The 13,775-nt window shown below is 41.6% G+C and overlaps 1 protein-coding gene across 1 annotated transcript; it reads left to right on the forward strand.

The window, feature by feature from the left end:
- Positions 1-4,140: 4,140 nt before the first annotated feature.
- Positions 4,141-5,168, forward strand: LOC109210053. Its single transcript, XM_019373425.1, has one exon. The coding sequence runs from the start codon at positions 4,335-4,337 to the stop codon at positions 5,103-5,105; it is 771 nt and encodes a 256-aa protein (XP_019228970.1). The 5' UTR covers positions 4,141-4,334; the 3' UTR covers positions 5,106-5,168.
- Positions 5,169-13,775: the final 8,607 nt, after the last annotated feature.

Here is a 13,775-nt window from a genome sequence, read left to right on the forward strand (position 1 = left end):
ACGCGGATGATGAAGTTTTATGAACGAATTAATAAAGGGAACACTTGTGTTGAAATAATGTATCCAAGTGCCAAGAAGTAAATTAACATAAAGAGGTGTTGTACCACGTAATGGGAAAATGGAAGGAAATGGGAACTAAGGAGCAATTGAAAGAGGTTATGTCCCAAGTGAGATGGCTTAGCCGATCGGTATGAGATTGGACGCCATGTTGTACACATGGTGGCATTTACATTGGGTTTCTGATTATCATTGTGGACTTGGATATGTCTCACTTGGGATGGCTTAGCCGGTCGGGCCGAGACCGGACTCCGTGTAAAACTCACGGTGGAATTATATTATAAGTTATGGCACTTGGCACTAAGGAATATTAACCTAAAGGAATGGAAAGACTTACCCCGAACCATGTGAAACTTGTTTGGTGTTTTCCTTGTAATCCTGTGAAGTACCTGTTGATGTTATAACTGCCCTCTATTGTTCACTATTCATCCTATTAAGAATTGTGTTTGCCTTACATACTAGTACTATTCGATAGTACTAACGTCCCTTTTGCCGGGGGTGCTACATCTTTGAATGGATGTAGGTGGTTCCGTTGCTGATAGTGCCGATCGCAGATAGTGGTGCTCTCTTGCTCTCTTCACAGCTGTCTTTGTGAGCTCCCATTCCTCTCAGGGGTTTTGTAGTTCGTCTTTTGTGTAAATTTCCACATTTTGAGGCATGGTCGGGGCCTTGTGGCCGGCATCATCATTTTGGTCTTCTGTATCCTTAGAGGCTCCGTAGACATTTATGTGGGTCATGTATGGGTGCCGGGGTAGTCATAGGATCACGTTGTATTTTGAAACTTTTCTCTACTAAACTGTCAACTGTTTGTACTTTTGGGAACTCAACTATGGCATGTTGTATTTAAAGTAAGAATCTAACTAGCAATGTTTATGCGTTTATATAACAACTCTCCCTCACATGTTTAACAATTGATAATGCACAACCTCCTCAGATATAGAATGAGTCGGGTGCGAAAGGCTAGATAGGCTTGCTCGACCGGGTTCCCTCGATAGCGTGCCGGTCGCACTCCCCGAAGTTTGGGGCGTGACAATAAGGCTGAAGGTTTGATAGATTACCTATTGAATTGGTTATGTGACTGTTTGCACCAGAGTCAACATACATAGCTTCATCTTCAGCCTGTGTGTTCTGCAGATTAACAGCAGAAAAAGCATGTGGCAGATCCTCTGTAGCCCGATAGGCATAGTCCCGCCTGTAGAAGCATTTTAAGGCTGTGCGATTGTTTCTTCCACATATTTGGCAATTTTCCTTTCCCTATTGTTGTCTTGAATTTGCAGTGTTTTGAGTAGCTTGATTAGTCTGATTGCTGCCTTGTCCTGCAGGTCTGAAACCTCTTCCTCTTGAGGAGAAGTTTGAGTTTCCTCTTCTGTTAGAGTGACCTCCACGACCTCTTCCTCTTTGAGCAGCAAAAGCCATATTGTAGCCTTGTTGAGACACTTCTTCTTCATCTTGTCTCATGTCAAAACCTCTAAGAGCATTGACAAACTGGTTCAGTGTAGGATATGGAGCCTTTCCCAGTATGATAGTCCTAAAGGTTTTGTACTTTTGACCAAGTCCTCTAGCAAAGTTGATTACTTTGCTGTCTTCATCAACAGGCTTGTGTATGGCTGAGAGAACATCACATATGCCTTTGAACTCCTTCAAGTATTCATCAAGCTTTTTGGTTCCTAGCTTGATGTTCTGCAGTTGTTGCTTAAGCTGAAATTCCTTATCCTTGGTTGCCTGCAGGTATGCTTCCTCCAGACATTCCCACATTTCTTTGGCAGTTGAACATCCCACTATGAGGTACATGCTTTCTTCAGTCATTGTAGCAGATATCCAACTCCTTAGGAGCGCATCTTTTTCCTCCTAGTCAGTGTTGTCATCACCTCTGTCGACAGTCTTGTCAGCACCATCAGAAGTAGATGAACTGCTTGTGTCTGGCTTGCCTTCCTTGATCAGGTTTGTCACCTTCATTACATGAATCAACTGGAGTATTTGTGTCCTCCAGATCAAATAGTTTGATGGCTTCAACTTAACTGGAGAAGAGGCAATCAGATAGTGCAGGGAAGCAGGTGGTAGACACAAAGAGGTTGAGGGTGTTGTTATGGCCATGTTTGATCGTGTGAGCAGCGTAGCTTCAGTGTGCTTTGATACCATGTAGAAAATCACCAGATTAAGAGGAAATAGTATTGAAGAATCGTGTATTTTCACATACATTACACAACCATAAGTGACCGAATTTATATAAGTCACAAAACAACTAAAAACTAGGCTAAGTGACTACTACAAATGACTTAGAGTTCTACTACATGTATGACTTTTACATTGAGTTAAGTACAAACTCTACAATGCAATCTAACTATCATTATCTCGTTCAAGCTTATACTTATCATGATCAACTTCTTCAACACTTTCGATATTAAATATTTTTGCCTAGTTGTTCTGCCTCTTTTTGCATGCCAAACAATCCCGAAACTTATTTTTGATGCCTCTAATGGATTTTTTGTGAAATTTCAGTCAAGTTAGGCTTTTGATTCACTCCATTTGACCTTATAATAAAGGAGATATGTTGGTTTCAATATTTGAAAATAGTGCAGATTTTTAAATACGAAGTCAGTGGTAGTTTCGTAATTAATCTGAAAAATCCGACAACCCAATTCTTAGTAAAATGACCATAAAATCCTCATACGATGTCCAAATTCGATGATTCTTTTTGCTATGGCTCCATAATTACGATACGGATCTAATGCTTCAATCAAAATAGAAATCGGAGCTCATTTGTTCAATGTGGTACCATTTATGCTCGAAGAAACGACGTCGAAACAAAAGAAAAAACGAGCGCAACACAACCCAAACCTATCCGAAACTCACTCGAGCCCCTCGGGACCTTGTATGAACATACCAGCAAGTCAAATAACATAATACGGACTTACTCGAGGCCTCAAATCACGCATAACAACATCGAAACGACGAAATGCACCTCAAATCAAACTTAATGAACTTTCGAACTTTCGACTTACAAAAACTCGCGCCGAAACATATCAAATGAACTCGAATAAACTCAAATTCTGCACACAAGTACTAATACATCATACAGATCTACTTGTTCCCCCAAACTACCGAGCGAAGTGCAAATGCTCAAAACGACCGGTCGGTCGTTACAATTTTTTACTTAACAGATAAGTTATAAATCCATATTTATTTTACCGAATAGGACCTGGACACTTGTGTATTCTAGACATTTCTAGTTATTTAAATTAAAGAAGTACACACTTCGTTCCATAAATTCTAACTTCTTTCAGACTTTTTACAGTCAATATACTGGAGTTACTCGACTTGAGTCAAATGTTATATTTTTTTTAAAGATAAAATAAGTATAAACGCCATGAAAGTATTAGTGTATTACTCCAAGTAACAGTAATTTTCATATACATTTTTTATTTTGTCAAAATCAATTCATTTTGTGGGACTTTAATTACGGAATGGAGGGACTAGGGTCAGGATTTATGTGGATCAAGAAACAAATATCAGGTAAATAAACCATTTATTATCCTGTGAGTCATACAAATGGTCAATATGTTTTAGCTTGTATCGTAGCTAATATTCAAATTCTTATAATGATCCGTATGTACGAAGTAAGTCCAACACAATTACTCCCTCCGTTTCATAGGTACTTTCTTTTTTAGTGTGTTCCAAAATAAATGACACATTTCTAAATTTGGAAATAATTCAACTTTAAACTCCTCATTTTACCCATTTTACCCTTAATGAGAAGCTTTTATAACCACACAAAAGTCATGGCCCCACAAAGCTTTACCCCTTAAGCTTTTAAGACCACAAATTTCAAAAGACTTTCTTTTTTTCCTTAAACTTCTTCACAAGTTCTTAAACGTTATATTTATGCTCTACCTTTTCCCCCTTTTTTTCCTCTTTCTCGTTGGCATAAAATCCATAATTTTAGCTTCTATAGTACCATTATAGTTATAAATAAATAAAAGTTTTTGCTGATTCTAAGGATTTATAGTTTAACGACCTTAATTCTCGGGCACAGCATGTATGTTGGTGGTACGATCTATATTTTCAAAGTCCATAATCAGTTACCAGCCCTCCACCACCTTTTCTTCAAAATTTCTTTCCTTCAGAAATCAGAATCAATCATCAATGTTGTTGCAACAACACATTTGGCTTTGTTGTTGCAATAACCCATTTTTTCTTTTAGGTCTTTAATTTCAAGAACCAAGAAACAAAACCTTTTTATCTACTTTTTTTCTTAAAATTTCAAAAAAAAAATCAAAATGGAAGCATTAAGAGTATCTTCAAACCCATCCTATGAAAGATTACCAACATCGTTCTACACTTCAACCCCAGCAGAGACAAACAACAACGTTAATTGGACGGATTCAAATTCCTCAGAATTCGACAACCTAAGCGTGTCACAAAAAGTTGGATCTCTCCTATTTGTTGCGACCATGGTTTTTGTTCTCATAGTAGGCCTCTTCGCCCTATTAGATTTTAGTATGTCAAGAACGATCAATCAATCAAATGCTCAAATCATCGAGATGCATGGAATTCGTTTACAATCAATAGTCATTTACGATTTACAATCCAAAATGAATTCAACATTTATCGCCGGATGTAATGTCACGTTCAACGCCACGAACAGACGTGACGTGGAATATTTTTACGATAAGGGAGTGATTTGGGTGATATTTGATGAGAAAATTATGTGGACATTACCAACACCAGAATTTTATCAAGGAATTGGAGAGACAACGTTGGTTAATGCTTCTGCTAGTCCAGCAAAAATGGAGACAGATTTATATGTTCCAAGAGCACTAGCAAGTGATAGAAAATTGCATGAATGGGAAATGTTTAAGGTAAGGTTTGATTTATATTATAGGGGAGGTGTAGGAAGAAATGGATTTAATTTGGGCGGGTTGAAATATTTTTGTAATGTTAATATGACTTTTCGTGATGAGACTACTCTTGTTGGTGGACCAAGTGATTGTATTGGTAGAGTAGAGGATATCACTAGTTGTGACAATTTATTCTTTTGTTCTAATTGAAAACAAAGCAAGCGGCATAAGCTAGCCCATTTTGATTAAATTAAAATGCTTTTTTTTTTGTGCGTTTGGATCTAGTTTTCAGATAATTCTTTGTTGTGAGAGAATTGATATATTATATTTTCGTAAGTTCGATCATTGATATTGCTTATTGTGCCTTCATTTCCATTTGTTTGAACTATTCCAGAGTACATGATAAAATTTGACTAATTTCCGGTGTGAATTAGGACATATATTCTTTATGTTTTTTGAAATAAAGTTTATATATTTAGGAACTGCATAAAGTGTTATGAGTCATAATAGTTAACACTTCAAAAATTTTAAAAACTATTCGCATAAAATATGGTCAAATAAAATCATGTTTGACTCTCCAAAATAGTAAAAGCTTCATTCTTTTAAAACGGAGGGAACAACAAACTTCATGCGGACCAAGGACGGATTTAGGGGGCGAAAGGGTGTTCATCCGAACCCCCTTCGCCGAAAAATTACACTGTATATATAAGGTAAAATTCTGTTTGTATCTCTATATATTATATTCTGAATCCGCTTGAAATAACCTAAAAGCACAATTCAGTGGGCAAGGGGGTTCAAAATCTTTGTTCGGTTGCTAGTTCAATTTCCTTTGAATATAATTTCTTCTAGTTTTTTCAACTTTTTTCTTTTCTGAACCCTCTTAGCGAAAATCTTGCCTCCGCCACTGATCCGGACTACCAAGAATTGGGATGGTTGTGGTGGGATTTAGTATGCATTTCTTGATTTCATTTTTTCCCCTCAAGACAAGCTCAATATCTCTTTTTCTTTGGTTCAGAGATAGGTAAGGTAAGGTACAAGTTATACAAAAATTAGTAATATAGTGATTATTATGCAAGAATTAATTCTTTTTTAATGTTTGATTATATAAAGAATTAGTACATAATATACTGAGTACTTCAGCAGGCATCAAGAATCCGGGAGAAATTTAAAATAGCCAGATTTACAAGTGGACGTTCAAAAATAGCCCAGTTTCAAAAGTAATCGAAATTTAGCCACTTTTCATATAAAGATAAATCTGAGCGAAAACACTGTTCAAAACCCGGAAAATACGTCAGTATATTATGCTGGAGTTCCAGCATAAGTATACTTGAACTCCAGCATATTATACTGGAGTTCCAGTTTAAGTATGCTGGAACTCCAGCATAATATGATGGAGTTCCAGCATAAGTACACTAGAACTCCAACTGTGATGACCCAAAAAGTCATCACTTGTTTTTAAACTACATTCTGTATTTCCGAGGCCCTGAAAACCTCATTTAGCGTCACCTCAATTTGCGTGCGCAGTCCGGGCGCGTAGCCGGAGAGCCTAAATGTGAAAATCTATGAAAAATGATAAGTTTTGACTATAAAATGAATAAATTTGACTTCGGTCAACGTTTTGGGTAAACGGACCTGGACCCGTGATTTGACGGTCCTGGAGGGTCCGTAGAAAAATATGGGATCTGGTCGTATGCCGGGAATCGAATTCCGAGGTCCCAAGCCCGAGAAATGAATTTTTAAAGGAAATTGTTTTCTGAAATTGTTTAAGGAAATTTGAAATGAAATCTGATTAGAACACGATGGTATCGGGCCCGTATTTTGGTTCTGGCGCCCGGTACAGGTCTCATATATGATTTAAGATATTTCCGTAAAATTTGATGAAAAACGGATATCATTTGACGTGATTCAGACTTAAATTGCTAAAGTTGATGTTTTATGAAGTTTGAGAAAAATCCTTTGATTTTGAGGTTTAATTCGTTGTTATCGAGGTTATTTTGGCGATTTGATCGCACAGATAAGTTCGTATGATGTTGTTGAGTTAGTACGCGTGTTTGGTTAGGAGCCCCGAGGGCTCGGGTGTGTTTCAGATGTGATTCGGGAAGTTTTGAACTTAGGAAAAATTGCAGAAAATCTGCAACAGGTGCCCGGCCTGTTGTTCTTCGCGATCGCGTAAGGCAAATGGGGGCAGGGGTATTTTTGTCTATCACAAACGCGAAGCCACAGTCGCGAAAGCGGAGCCTTGGGGGATTGCTCATCGCGAACGCGACCTGTGTGACGCGAACGCGTAAGGTAATTGGGGAGGGGTCACCATTTGTGCATCGCGAACGCGACCTTTGGTCCGCGAATGCGAGCCCGTATACGGGAACGCGAAGGCTTAACCAGCCTGACCCATCGCGAACGCGAAGGGTCTGTCGCGATCGCGAAGAGTAAATTCGCCCAGTTAAATTTTAAATTTCCAGAACAGTAGCCTTACGGGGTTTCATAAAAATTTCATAAACCCTTCCTCCTCCAAAGCTCTTAGGCGATTCTTGAAGCACTTCTTCACCAAAACTTCTTGGGTAAGCAATATTTAACTTGTTTTCTTCATTTTCCATTAACACCCACTAGATTTCTAGGCCTAAAACATGTAATTAAGGGTAGAAAATTAGGGATTTGGGTAGAACTAGGGCTTTTTGATTAATGGTGATTTAGATCTTGTTTTGGGGTCGAATTCTGAAAATAATTATATATTTGGGACCGTGGTAGAATGGGGGATTTGATTTTGGTCCGAACCTCGTGTTTTGACCAAGCGGGCCCGGGGTTGATTTTTGGGTTTTTGGGAAGAATGATCGGAAAGCTATAATTAAGCATTGGAATTGGATTGTTTAGCATTTATTGATGTAATTGAATCGATTATGCATAGATACGATTGTGTTGGAGCCAAATCCGAAAGGAAAGGCGGTATTTAAGGCTTGAGTTGGCCGTGGAAGTTCGAGGTAAGTGTTTGGTCTAACCATAGCTTGAGGGATTAGGAGTTGTGTCTATTTGCTACGTGCTAATTGTGGAGTACGAAGTATAGGCATGGTGACGACTATCTATACGTTGGTGTCAAGCATGCCCGTAAGTCTTGTGTTATAATTTGTTATGACTCCGTTGTGGTTTATTATGCCTCACATGTTATTATCATCATTGTTCCCTTGCCGGAAAGTTATTATGTTGTTCTGTCCCCTTGCCGGTATTCCTTGTGATTATTGTTGGTTGTAACTGGGAGCGGGTGGTACGCCTACCACAAGATATGATGAAATGGGAGCGGGTGGCACGCCTGCCACGAGATGTGAGATGAATTGTGAAAGCATAAGTGATAATTGAACCGTTAGAGCATTGGCTCGAGTTGCGAAGAGGGTTGTGAAGTAAAAGTGAGAAAGAGAAGAGATCATTATGTTGCCCCTTTTGCCGGGCTATTGTTGATTTATTTGTTATCTCCCTTACCGGGATGTTGATGTTATTGATGATGTTCCCTTGCCGGGACCTAATTGTTGAATTGTTGCTCCCTTGCCGGGATTCTTATTGTAATTTCATTTATTCCCTTGCCCCATTGTTTGTGATTGTTGTTTGGGTGAGGAAGAGAGTTAAAGCACGAAGGGTGATATCGTGCATTGTTTTTGTGAGAAAAGAGTGTAAAGCACGAAGGGTGATGCCGTGCCGCACGATGTACCATTCCGTGCCTATTATATTGATTTCATGGCGAGGATGAGAGTAAAAGCACGAAGGGTGATGCCGTGCAATTTATATTGATTCTTATGGTGAGGACGAGAGTAAAAGCACGTAGGGTGATGCCGTGCACTTGTCCTTGATTTTCCTGATTCTTGCCGATAATTGTGTTATGTTGTCCTTTACGTTTATTTACTGATTTTCTGTTGTTACTTGATTTTATTTCGATGTTATGGATTGCCTTACCCTATTTGCCTTGCGATTGTTGCTTGGGTGAGGAAGAGTGTAAAGCACGAAGGGTGATGCCGTGTACTATTTTGGTGAGAGAGTGTTAAAGCACGAAGGGTGATGTCGTGCACTTGTCTTTGATTTCCTAATTTTTATTGATAACAGAATTACGGTTTCTCTACATTAAATTGTTGGTTTCCTGTTGATACTTGTTGTACCCCGCAGCATGATCTCCCCTTCCTATTTTCAATTGAACTGTGGCGATCTTCATATTTATTTGTTGCTCTTCTGTTACTATTCGATGTTTCCCCGTAGCATGTTTCCCCCTCCCATACTTGACCGTATATTACTGTTCTTCTTTTCTGCTGTATGTAGTTAAATTGCACAGGCTTATTTGGTAGTCTGGTCCTAGCCTCGTCACTACTTCACCGAGGTTAGGCTAGGCACTTACCATCACATGGGGTCGGTTGTGCTGATACTACACTCTGCACTGTGTGCAGATCCCGGAGCAGCTTTCGGACAGTAGTTGGAGTACTTCCTTCAGTCCACCCGGAGACCCAAGGTAGTTCTGCAGGCGTCCGCAGGCCCTAGCGTCTCCCTCTATCTCTATTTCCTGTTTCCTTATCCTTTATTCAGGAATAGTTATTTATGTTTTCTTCAAACCTTGTATGTAGTAATCTTAGACAGTCTGTGACACTGTGACACCAGATTTTGGGTATTGGAGGTTTTAGAAGTTGTAATAGACGTTGATTCCAAATATTTTAGTGTTACCTTCCGCTTAATTATTTAAAGTTCCGCTGATTTCATGTTATCGCTTATATTTGTTAAAAAGAAGTAATTTGTTAATGAAGTAAGTAGTTAAGTTTTGGCTTGCCTAGCTCCCAATAGTAGGCGCCATCACGACTCCCGAGGGAGGGAAATTCGGATCGTGATAAGTTGGTATCAGTGCTCTAGGTTACATGGGTCTCACAGTTCGCAGACAAGCTTAGTAGAGTTTGAGGGATCGGTACGGATACGTCTGTATTTATCCCCCAGAGGCCACAGAGTTAGGAAAATTCCATATCTTTTCTTTCCTGTCGTGCGATTTTGTTCTCTCAGTGCTAAATTGAAACCCCAACTCTTGTCCTTTTGCGAATGGCGAGGTCACGTACCGCTTCTTCAGCCGGGCAGCAGCACAGACCGATGATAGATCAGCTACGTCTTCGGAGGCTTTGTGGAGATTGGATAAGTTTCCCCAAGCTCTTCACTATTACATTCAGCGGTGCATCTACTGAGGATCCCCAAGATTATTAACACAGCTGTCATGAGGTTCTCAGAAACATGGGGATAGTTGAGACCAATGGGGTCAATTTTGCTACTTTTTGCTTGTCTGGATCCACCAAGACTTGGTGGAGAGATTATTGCTTGGCTAGACCAGCCGGATCGCCAGCTTTGACTTGGGAGCAGTTCACACAGCTATTTATGGAGAAGTTTCTCCACATCACTCAGAGAGAGGTATTAGAGGGGGAGGTAGAGGTATTAGAGGTGGAGGTAGAGATGCTAGAGGTGGAGGTAAAGGTATTAGAGGTAGAGGTGGAGGTATTGTTCTGGTTTGTGGTAGAGAAGCTTCGGCTTTATTTTGCGCCATATCTGGTCATGCCTAGTGATTCATTGAGTGTTCCTGTTTATGTGTCTACACCGGTGGGTGATTCTATTGTGGTCGATCGAGTCTATCGTTCTTGTATTGTGGTGATTGGGGGTCTTGAGACTCGTGTAGATTTGTTGCTTTTAGACATGGTTGACTTCGATATTATATTGGGAATGGACTGGTTATCACCTTACCACGCTATCTTGGACTGTCATACCAAGACTGTGACCTTAGCTTTACCGGGTATGCCTCGTTTAGAGTGGAGAGGGACTCCTGGTCATTCTACCCGCAGTGTTATCTCGTATGTGAAGGCTCGGCGTATGGTCGAGAAGGGGTGTTTGGCCTATTTAGCATATGTTCGTGATTCGAGCGCTGAGGTTCCTTCTATTGATTTTGTGCCCGTTGTTCGTGAGTTTTCTGATGTTTTCCCTTCAGACCTGCCAGGTATGCCACCCGACAGGGATATTGACTTCTGCATTGATTTGGCTCCGGGCACTCAACCCATATCTATTCCGCCGTATCATATGGCCCCGCTTGAGTTGAAAGAGTTGAAAGAGCAGTTGCAAGATTTGCTTGAAAAGGGTTTCATTAGGCCTAGTGTTTCGCCTTGGGGTGCGCCAGTGTTGTTTGTTAAAAAGAAGGATGGGTCGATGCGAATGTGTATTGATTACCGACGGTTGAACAAGGTTACAGTCAAGAATAAGTATCCATTGCCGAGGATTGATGATTTGTTTGATCAGCTTCAGGGTGCCAAGGTATTTTTGAAGATTGACTTGAGATCTGGCTACCATCAGTTGAGGATTAGGGCATCCGATGTCCCTAAGACAGCTTTCCGCACTTGGTACGGGCATTATGAGTTCTTGGTGATGTCATTCGGGTTGACAAATGCCCCAGCAGCTTTCATGGATTTGATGAACCGAGTGTTCAGGCCTTATATGGATTCGATCGTGATAGTCTTCATTGATGACATATTGATATATTCCCGCAGCTAGGAGGAGCACGAGCAGCACCTTAGAGTGGTTCTTCAGACTTTGAGGGACAGCCAGTTATATGCAAAGTTCTCGAAGTGAGAATTCTGGTTGAGTTCAGTTGCATTTCTGGGTCATGGTGTGTCAGCAGAGGGTATTCAGGTTGACCCGAAGAAGATTGAGGCAGTCAAGAACTGGCCTAGACCAGCATCATCTACAGAGATTCGGAGTTTCTTGGGATTGGCAGGCTACTATCGTCGGTTCGTGGAGGGATTTTTATCTATTGCAGCCCCGATGACCAGGTTGACCCAGAAGGGTGCCCAGTTCATATGGTCGGATGAGTGTGAGGCGAGCTTTCAGAAGCTCAAGACGGCTCTGACTACGGCACCGGTGTTGGTTTTGCCCATAGGTTCAGGTCCTTATACAGTTTATTGTGATGCTTCTCGTATTGGGCTTGGTGCAGTGTTGATGCAGGATGGCAAGATCATTGCCTATGCTTCGCGGCAGTTGAAGATTCATGAGAAGAACTATCCGGTTCATGATTTGGAGTTGGCAGCCATAGTTCACGCATTGAAGATTTGGAGGCATTATCTGTATGGCATGGCATGCGACGTGTTCACGGATCACAAGAGTCTTCAGTATTTGTTCAAGCAAAAGGAGTTGAATCTGAGGCAGATGAGATGGTTGGAGTTGTTGAAGGATTATGATGTCACCATTTTATATCATCCGATAAAGGCCAATGTGGTGGCCGATGCTTTGAGTAGGAAGTCAGCCAGTATGGGCAGTCTTGCTTATATTCCGGTCGATGAGAGACCGCTTGCTTTGGATGTTCAGGCTTTAGCCAATCAGTTCGTGAGACTGGATGTTTCTAAGCCCAGTCGTGTGTTAGCTTGCACGGTCGCTCGTTCTTTATTATTGGAGCGTATCCATGATCGGCAGTATGATGATCCCCATTTGTGTGTCCTTAGAGACACGGTGCAGCGCGGAGGTGCCAGACAGGTTACTTTAGATGATGATGGGGTTTTGAGATTGCAGGGTCGAATTTGTGTGCCTAATGTGGATGGACTCTGAGAGTTGATTTTAGAGGAGGCCCATAGCCCCCGGTACTCTATTCATCCGGGCGCCGCAAAGATGTATCAGGATTTGCGGCAACATTATTGGTGGCGTAGGATGAAGAAGGATATTGTTGCATATGTCGCTCGGTGTTTGAATTGTCAGCAGGTTAAGTACGAGCATCAGAGGCCTGGTGGTTTATTTCAGAGGATTGAGCTTCCCGAGTGGAAGTGGGTGCAAATCACTATGGACTTCGTTTCTAGACTCCTGCAGACTCGGAAGAAGTTCGACGCAGTATGGGTCATTGTTGATAGGCTGACCAAGTCATCACATTTAATTCCTGTGGCAGTCTCCTATTCTTCTGAGAGGTTAGCTGAGATCTACATTCGGGAGATTGCTCGCTTTCATGGTGTGCCCATATCTATCATTTTGGATCGGGGTACGCAGTTTACCTCGCGTTTTTGGAGAGCAGTTCAGCGAGAGTTGGGCACACGGGTGGAGTTGAGTACAGCATTTCATCCCCAGACGGACGGACAGTCCGAGCGGACTATTCAGATTTTGGAGGATATGCTCCGAGCTTGTGTCATTGACCTTGGAGGTTCGTGGGATCAGTTCTTGCCTTTAGCAGAGTTTTCCTACAACAACAGCTACCAGTCGAGCATCCTGATGGCTCCTTATGAGGCTCTATATAGTAGGCAGTGTCGATCTCCGGTTGGATGGTTTGAGCCGGGAGATGCTCGGTTGTTGGATACGGATCTGGTTCAGGAGGCCTTGGACAAGGTCAGGATCATTCAGGATAGGCTTCGTACAGCTCAGTCCAGGCAGAAGAGTTATGCAGACCGCAAGGTTCGAGATGTGGCTTTTATGGTCGGTGAGCGGGTATTGCTCCGAGTGTCGCCTATGAAGGGCGTGATGAGATTTGGGAAGAAGGGCAAGTTTAGCCCTAGGTTCATTGGTCCATTTGAGATTCTTGATCGAGTGCAAGAGGTGGCTTATAGACTTGCGTTGCCGCCGAGCTTATCCGCCGTGCATCCAGTATTTCATGTGTCCATGCTTCGGAGGTATCACGGCGATCCATCCCACGTGTTAGATTTCAGCACTGTCCAGTTGGACAAGGACTTGTCTTATGAGGAGAAGCCGGTGGCTATTCTAGACCGGCAGGTTCGTCAGTTGAGGTCGAAGAGTTTTCCTTCTATTCGTGTTCAGTGGAGGGGTCAGCCTCCTGAGGGATCGACCTGGGAGTCCGAGTCCGATATGCGGAGCCGTTATCCCCATCTTTTTCCCGACTCAGGTACTTCCTTCGAATGTCCGTTC

The sequence above is a fragment of the Nicotiana attenuata genome, unplaced genomic scaffold (genome assembly GCF_001879085.1).
Source record: "Nicotiana attenuata strain UT unplaced genomic scaffold, NIATTr2, whole genome shotgun sequence".
NCBI classification, from domain to species: domain Eukaryota; kingdom Viridiplantae; phylum Streptophyta; class Magnoliopsida; order Solanales; family Solanaceae; genus Nicotiana; species Nicotiana attenuata.